The sequence below is a fragment of the Chrysochloris asiatica genome, unplaced genomic scaffold (assembly GCF_000296735.1).
Source record: "Chrysochloris asiatica unplaced genomic scaffold, ChrAsi1.0 scaffold00145, whole genome shotgun sequence".
Taxonomy (NCBI): domain Eukaryota; kingdom Metazoa; phylum Chordata; class Mammalia; order Afrosoricida; family Chrysochloridae; genus Chrysochloris; species Chrysochloris asiatica.
In genome coordinates, this window is record NW_006408663.1 from 5,239,564 (window position 1) to 5,248,318 (window position 8,755).

Sequence of the window (8,755 nt, forward strand, 5' to 3'; positions counted from 1 at the left end):
GAAAGTCAATAATATTTCAACCTGTTTGCAATTGATTATGATGTTAAAATTCTAGTTACATTTTGTTCCTAGCTCAGACTTTTTTATATACTTCAAGTAAGGGTAAAAGGTACAAATACAATATATAAAATCCACTTGATTTATTTGTCTTTGAATATAAAAATAAAAATAAGAACAGTTTAAGAAATTCTTAAATATCAATAATAGGAAATTCTGTTAGAAGTAAGGGAACACTGAGACACACAAAGCTCTTTCTCAGCGAATCTCCACTGCTGTCAATGACTACTTTATGCTCTTGTTCTCTCTTTGAAAATAGAACCTTTTCTCAACATCCTCTCTCTATGACAAGTCTTCCCAAATATGTGCATTGCTTCAGCATTTCTGTGATGTGACTTGTACAAATAACTAGTATTTGCTATTTTGCCTTTTTCTAGTGTAAGAAGTCTTTAATCAACTGCTTACCTTTATTTAGATGTCATATTTGCCTTCTTAGTTCTCCAAATACTCCTTGGAGACAAGCGTTCTATTCTATAATCTAAATAATTTATGTATCTCCTATGTTATTTTTTCTTATATTACAGTTTCTCGAGAGCAGCACTATTGACATGTTGGGCCAGATAATTCTTTGTTACGGGTGGCTGTCCTGTGCATTGTAGAATCTTTAGCAGCATCCTTCCATTTATCCACTAGATGACCCCCAATCAGTGATGACAACATAAAAATCTTTCTAGCCAAGCCAAATGCAGTAGGGGGCAAAATTGCTGCTGATTGAAAACCACTTCTCTATAGCCAAAAAGGATTCATACAAAAAATAGCATTATAGTTTACATTCCCAGTGAGGAAAGTATTTGATAAGATGCTGGAAAAAAGCATTAAAGAAAAAACAAAAGTATTCCCGCATTTTTATCTCTGTAGCGTCTGATGTTTATTTATGTGTTTTGCTAATCACTATTCTGACTAATCTTTAAATCCCTATAAACTTTTGTGAATCATAATTCTTTGTTCTCATTTCAGATCTTCTAAATACTTTTAAACACTCAGATTTATATATTAAATCTATATTAAATATTTGTAAAAATTACAATATAAATGAATGATATACTTGTTTTTTAAAAATTAATACTATTCACACATCTTTGCAACATCCTGTGTGTTCCTTCCATTCCCTCCATTCAAATCCCAATTCCTACCAGCAATAATGACTTCATTCCCTAGTTTTTTTCCCTTTGGTATTGTTACACATAAATATATCCTTAAATAATAAACTGTTTAATTTTTTATGTTTTTTATATTTTTACAAGTGGAATTACACTCTTGGTATTCTGTGTCTTGTGTTTTTGTTATTGTTATTCAGCATTATGTTTGTGAGATTTGTCCATGTTGATAACATACGGCTGCATTTTTCTTTTTTGTTGCTTCTGTATAATAATTCATTGTATGACTGTGTAACGTTTTACTTATCAGTTATCCTGTAAGTGGAAATTTGGGTAATTTCCAGTGTTTTTGCTATGACAAACAGTTTCTATGATCTTTCTTAAACGTGTTTCTGGTATATTTGGGTAAATTTCTATAGGATGTATTTCTAGAAGTGAAGTTGTTGAGTCATAGGCAATTTGGAACATCAATATACTAGAAAATGTCCAGTTTTCTTAGAGAGTTGTACTAATTTGCACTCCCACCAGCAATGTGTAAGAGGTCCTGTGGCTCTACATCTTCTCCAACATTTGATATTATCGAACTTTGACATTTTTGCCAATCTGGGGGGTATAAAACATTATTTCTTATCATCGTATTTGAGTTTTCTTGACTACTTTTCCCTGAATATCTTTTCATATACTTGTAGATCATTTATAGCTCTTTTTAGTTTTAACAAAATTTTTAATTTCAAAATTCATGTTTATCTTTTAACTGGATCCCTGGTGGTACAAATGGTTAAGGATCTCAGCTGCTAATGAAAAGGTTGGAGGTTCTAATCCACCCGGAGGCACCTCAGAAGAAAAAACAGCCACTGAAAATATTATGGAGCACAGACAGTACTACTCGGATGCATCTGGGCTCACTATGAGTCTGAATTTATTTGATGGCAACTATTTTTTTTTTTAATCCTTTTACTTATTTTTTTGTAGGAATTCTTTATATATTCTCATTACTAATCCCTTGACAAGTATGTGTGTTGCAAATATCTTCTCTCACTTTGTAGCTTGTGTGATGTTATTGTTCTGTGTATTATAGGGTTTCTAAGGAGTGGCCAGTGGGCTTGAGCTACCAACCTTTCAGTGAGCAGGTTTTCCTATTTATGTGTTTTTACCATCTGGAAATGAGTTTCCATGTATTCTTTGATATAGGGAATCAATTGTTTATTTTTTTCTAAAATGAATACCCAATTTTCTAAGACCCACTGTTTTGCCATGTTACATATACATTTATGTGTGGATTATTTCTGGTCTCTCTGCTGGTCCCTATTACTACCACACTCACTGAACTATTTTAGCTTTATAATATGTGTTTATAACTGAATAGTTTTAAAGGAAAGCTATATATTACTCTCCCTTACAATTACACACACAACAAAAAAAACCTTCTAATTTGTTCATCATAACACAGAATTCATTATAGTGAATTATCAACTTGAAGTCTCCTCATATTATGTACCAGCTAGTGTAAGGGCTCTGGTAAAGATTTTTTGTATGATAATGAAAGAAGTATGCCAGGTCTCCAGATTGGGATTATCATTGAACCATAGATACAGTGTAATTTAATGATTGATAGTGAGATATAACTATAATAATCTTAGTTTATCTGGTGGGAATTTGCAAAGGTCAAACATTCACATGCATAAATATTTTTAATTTCTCATTTATAGACACTATGACTTTTCAATGTTATTATTTTAAGTTATATCTATCTGAGTCACAATTTCTTATGTGGATAAAAATATATTTGGTCTGTTTCATTAGATACGATTTTGTTTGCAGTACGGCCACTTATTCCAAAGTGTTTTGTTATGGGGAAGAAAATTAGAAGAACTTAATCTTTACGTTAAGCCTATATTTTCCACTGTAAAAGAATATGGCTATAAATAGCTTTATAAAAATATTCATTGTAAACTTATAATATTAGGATGTTGACATGCAAATTCTTGGTATCCATGATTCTGGCAACCATTCTTGTATTGGAGAGTTGCTTTATTTGATGAGAGAATATTGCATGGTCTTTTAGACCTTGTAGTGTTAGAATTTTTAAGTAAATAATAGATTAGTTACCATTTAAAGAAATTACATTAGTTTTATTAAAAGAAAGCTTAAGAAAATCCAAACACTATCCATTTAATAAAAGTTAATTTTTTAAAAAGTATATCATTACGGCAACTTTTATTCATCAGTTAAGTTCACTCATATTGAATAAAAGGGGGTTGGTAAACAGAAATTCTGTTGAATCAGTCTTCCTCGTTTCTTGAATTTCAAATTAGCAAGGTTTCTTTTACTTCTTTTTTTTTTTTCTTTTAAGTATTATTTTTCTGATGCTAAGTACTGGACTGATAACTGCAAGGTCAGCTGTTCACATGCACCAGTCGCTCCATGGAAACCCTATACAGGGTCGCTGAGTTGGAACCGATTTGAAGACACTTTACAAAAACATTGATTGATGTTCAGAATTTTTATTGTAAATTTTAAAGTGGTGACTCAATAGTCTAAGCTTTACCTTTTTTAAGTGTTGATGTCTATTTTTTTCTTTCTTGATATATATTTATAAGGAGATTATAAAACAGAAGCACAAATACTATGCCCTCTCTTTCTCTGTGTCTTTATACAGAAGCTTGAAAAGATCAAGTAAACAAATGAAACTAGAGAAATTTTATTTATACATGAGAGGACATGTTCATATTTTGAAATACTCTTCTTGTAGATTGTAAGGGTTTTTTTGGGGAAATTACTGAAATAGTTAATTGTTACAAATTCATTCTTGTCATAAGTGAAGGAGAGTAATAAATCATTTGCAAGGGTAATGAAGATAATAGTAAAGGGCCAAATGCTGGCACAAGATGTTAAGTGTTGTTGAGGTTCTTGGGACTCATAGTGACCCTGTACAGGGTTTCTGAGGAATGACTGGTGAGCATGAGCCACTGATCTTGCAGTTCAAACCGACCTAGCAGTCCAGTGTTTATCCTACAGCAGGACTTTCATAAGATACATGATTTTTAGATTAAAAAAAAAATTAGCTCTGCCAAATGGATAGATGAATGTATGACCATTCATCCTTATGGTCCGTCAATAAAAACACAGCTGAAGGCGATACAATTTGGTATTCAAGCTAGTCACAGAGCCTTAACATTTAATTTTTTTCATCAAAAGTTCTCATTTCTTGCTTTCTAAATGGCTGCCTTTGAGGACGGTGCTTGATTTGGTGTTATTAGATTAAAAAGAGGAAGAGAAAAGAAACTAATGCTAGTTGAAATATTTGGAATATTTGGGAATAACCAATTTGCTTTTCTTTAGTTGCTTGCGGCCAGCCCCCTGTTGTAGAAAATGCCAAGACCTTTGGAAAAATGAAGCCTCGTTATGAAATCAACTCCTTGATTAGATATCACTGCAAAGATGGTTTCATTCAGCGCCATCTTCCAACCATCCGGTGCCTAGGAAATGGAAGATGGGCTATGCCTAAAATTACCTGCATGAACCGTAAGTGGTACTTTAGAAAGAATGGACAGCTGTGTCGTAAAAACTACTAGACGCCCTCGTTTTCTGGCTACGGTATTAGTTTAGGGTATGGAGCAAGTAATATTGTTGTGTTTTCTTTCTTTCTTTCTTTCCTTCCATGTAGCATCTGCATACCAAAGGACTTATTCTAAGAAATACTTAAAAAATTCCTCATCATCAAAGGACAGTTCATTAAATTCATCAAAACATGAGCATCGTTGGAGCCGGAGGTGGCAGGAGTCGAGGCGCTGATCCCTAAAATGGCGAACATGTGTTTTCATCATTTCAGCCAAAGTCCTAACTTCTTGTGCCTTTCCTATCACCTCGAGAAGTATTATCAATTGTTTGGAGTTCTTGGATCACCGTCCAATCGTTTTGGATTGCTGAGCTCCCCAAACATTTTAAATGAAAGTATTGACATTCAACAAGAGAGCAAACACAATGAAAGAAAATGAGGGTAGAAAATAACTATTTCCAGCCTACCTAATTTCTTTAGTTTTCTATTTGCCTCTGGTGCAGACCATTTTATAATGTATTCCAGCCTACTGTACTATTTAAAAAGCTCAATTTCAGCACCGACGGCAATGTAAATAAGATGATTTAATGTTGATTTTAATCCTGTACATAAAATAAAACGTCACACTGAGGTCAGGCATATTTAATGATGATTATGGAGCCTTAGAGGTCTTTAATCATTGGGTCGGCTGCTTTTATGTCGTTTGTTTAGGCTGGAAATTGTTTCGCTTGCCCTTTATACTTCAGCAAGACTGAGGACGGCTTTTTCTGGGCAACTAACCAACATGCAGTCTTGTAGATCACTGCACCCATCTTAGCCAAAGGTGCAGTATGCTTCCACGCAACGTGGCTAATGGGCTCCTGATGGAACTAGTGACTGCAATATGGAATTCTTTCTGCATTCCTTTTTCTTCACTTACCAGAAAGGCCTGAATGGAGGACTTTTCTATGGCCAAGAGCATTGTTTAGGGGGTCAAAGTGCTAATTATTAACTCAACCAGGTCGACTTTTTAATGGCTTTCACCACACTAACTCACAAGTTTACAGATCAATACATTTCAAATGGATATAGACCTAGGGCTCTGGAGGGCGGGGGATTGTTAAAACAACAACACATGCAAAGAAAATAAAAATTGTATATATAACCATTTTAATCTTTTATAAAGTTCTGAATGCTTATGTATGAATGCTGCAGCTGTGAAGCATACATAAATAAATGAAGTAAGCCATACTGATTTAATTTATTGGATGTTATTTTCTCCAAGACATGACAATTGACATAGTATGCTAGTTGTATTTCAGTGTTAGCCTTTATGCTTCCCTCACACAGTTTGGATTCATATAATATAGGTACTCTGTCCTTGATTGAATAATGTGTTGGGTAGATACATCAAGTGTTTGTTATGAAAAGAGTGGTACAGTGTGTAGCTTTCAGCAAATGGTGTTTGCCCAGTCTAAGCAAGGAGCTTATAGATATAGTAGTGACATTTCTTCCCAGTAAGTGGAGCTTGTGTGGAACTTCCTCCCTATCTCTTCCCACTCCATTTTCCCCTTTATTTGAATAAAATAACTGCTGAAGATGACTTTGAATCATTATCCACTTAAGTTAATGTTTGAAGAAAAATCTGTAATGGAAAGAAGGCTTTTAGGAGTCTTTCTGTGATTTTGAGAAGGGTAGATAACAAATAAAATTCAAATAGAAGAAGAGCAAACAGATTGGCTCAGTCTTGGATTCTTCTTCAGGAACCTCCTTGAGCTTAGAAGGAACAGCAGTAGCTACAATCATACACAGTGTTTTTAAACAAGTTTCTTTAGTTGCTGCATTAAATGTAATCCCACCTTTAAGTGTTCTAGATTGCCAACAACACTGTGTTGACCTATTAAGGTTTTAATATTTTTCCTCTTCCATTACGATGCACATAATACTTTCCTGTATTTATGTTATAACTTGTATAGTGTAAAATGTGAATGACTTTTTTTTTTGTGTGTGTGCGTGAATGAAAATCTAAAATCTTTGTAACTTTTATATCTGCTTTTTGTTTCACCAAAGAAACCTAAAATTCTTCTTTTACTATACTATGACTGGTCTGGTTATTTACAGCTTTCAAATACAAATGTGCACTGACATTTTTACACTCTGATTCCACCATAGAAAACAAATGGCTGGCTTAGATTAAATGATTTTGTATTAGTGGAAAGATGGGGAGTGGAAAATTGAGGTAGTAATTCTGATAATGGTTTCATCTCCATACCTATGCATTAATCTCAAATATGAAATACACATACAATAGATAAAGTGGTAGCTCATATTTGTAGAATGCTTGTTCCATTATCTCAGAACAAGCCTATGAAAGAGGTGTTGTTACTGTCTGCTAGAAAAAGACCAGGCAGAAAGGACTCAAGTCGTTTGTCTAAGACCACATATCCACTGTGTAGGGAGCAGTTGTAATCTGGCTTCAGAGACTCAATGATATACTGAAAGAAAGAAAAAAAATATATTAACTAATGATTTGTATACATTTAGGAGATTAAATCACTGTCAAGAAGAACATACTTAGTTGACAGAAGATGTAAAAGCATCAAGTTCCCATCCCAGATAGCCATGAGGTATTTTCCATTTTCTATACATTGTATTAAGTTCTTGCTGTGTGCCAGGTACTGAGATTCAGTGATGTAAGCAGGTAGGTTTCTACCCACAGTGCATCACACAGGAATTATTTTAGAAACATTCTTTTCAATATCTTTATTGATAATCTGGAAAAAAATAAGCACATTGTGTTCTAGAGTTATATAGAAGATAATCTTAAGATAACTTACGTTGAAGATTATTTTGAGGTCTCTTCCTCAGAATGTCAAAAACATATAAAAAGTTGGACAAAATAGATGTAGAAGAAATTATTTTCTTTCCTGAGCTTTTTCTTTTAGTATGTAATCTCTCATGTCTTTTACACAGAGTTTAAAATGGAAATAACCCAAGGGGTATGCAAGAATTTGTATTACTTCTATATATACACCCTTACTACTGTTAAGTGTTATTGAGTCAGTTTCAACTCACAGAAACCCCGTATAAGGTTTCCAAGGAACATCTGGTAGGTTTGAACCACTGACCTTTTAGTTAGCATTCCAGTACATATCATACAGGACCATAACAGGACACCCTTACTAGATGTTTATATATCCATCAAATAAATATTTGTGGAGTCAGATGCTAATAATAAGAATCTTTAGGATGTTTCATTACCCAGAGAAAGAGACAGAATAAAAAGTTTAAGGAGGTTTGTTCTACTTAAAATCAGAAAGAGATGGTTTTGCATCCATTTCTAAAGGCAAGCTGGCATGTCAAAGGAAAGAATGTGCCAGAGGAAGCTATTGAAGAAAATGTGGCCAATGTAGATGAGATGTAACAAAGGTAAGAGCTTTTTAAGGGAGGGAGCATTTTATGTTATAGTAAGTCAAACTTTGCTGATCTTAAGTTAATTTTCAATATAGTACAAGAAATAGGAACTGGATTAGCCTTGAGCTATTTTTCCAGAGATCATTGTTGGTGCAAACAACGTACTTGGCTTCAAATTGAAGACTGGAGGTTTGAGTACACCCAAAGGAACTGCCAAAGAAAGACTTGGTAATCTGCTTCCAAAAAATCATTGAAAGCCCTGAGGACACATTCTACTCTGACACATGGTGTTGCCATGAGTGGCATGAGTGGAGATTGACTCAATGACATCTGGTGTGTGTAGTTGTCTACATCAGAAAAAATTAATAGATTCAGAGTGGATTTTGTGAATAACGTATGCATGAATGTATCCAAAGAAACAATATATGAGGAAAGAATAGATACAAAAAATATTCTAAAGGCTCAATGATATCAAAAACTTAGAAAATGTATTTCTTATATTTCATAACATTAAAAGTTATGTTGTTGTTGTTAGGTGCCGTCGAGTCACTACTGACTCACTGCAACCCTGTAAACAACACAACGAAACACTGCCCGGTCCTAGGCCAACATCACAATTGTTGCCACACTTGAGCCCACTGATGCTGCC

General features: G+C 33.9%; 1 protein-coding gene across 4 annotated transcripts in view; it reads left to right on the forward strand.

The window, feature by feature from the left end:
- VCAN (versican) overlaps positions 1-6,789 on the forward strand; it is a 131,965-nt gene extending 125,176 nt beyond the window's left edge. For 2 of the 4 annotated variants that reach the window (XM_006870597.1, XM_006870598.1), the window contains 2 exons: positions 4,497-4,679; positions 4,822-5,675. In XM_006870597.1, coding sequence (XP_006870659.1) covers positions 4,497-4,679; positions 4,822-4,949 — 311 coding nt within the window. In that variant the 3' untranslated portion in view covers positions 4,950-5,675. Of the gene's footprint in view, positions 1-4,496; positions 4,680-4,821 lie in introns of all 4 variants that reach the window. The other 2 variants (XM_006870600.1, XM_006870599.1) reach the window with 2 other exon arrangements.
- The last annotated feature ends 1,966 nt before the right edge of the window (positions 6,790-8,755 follow it).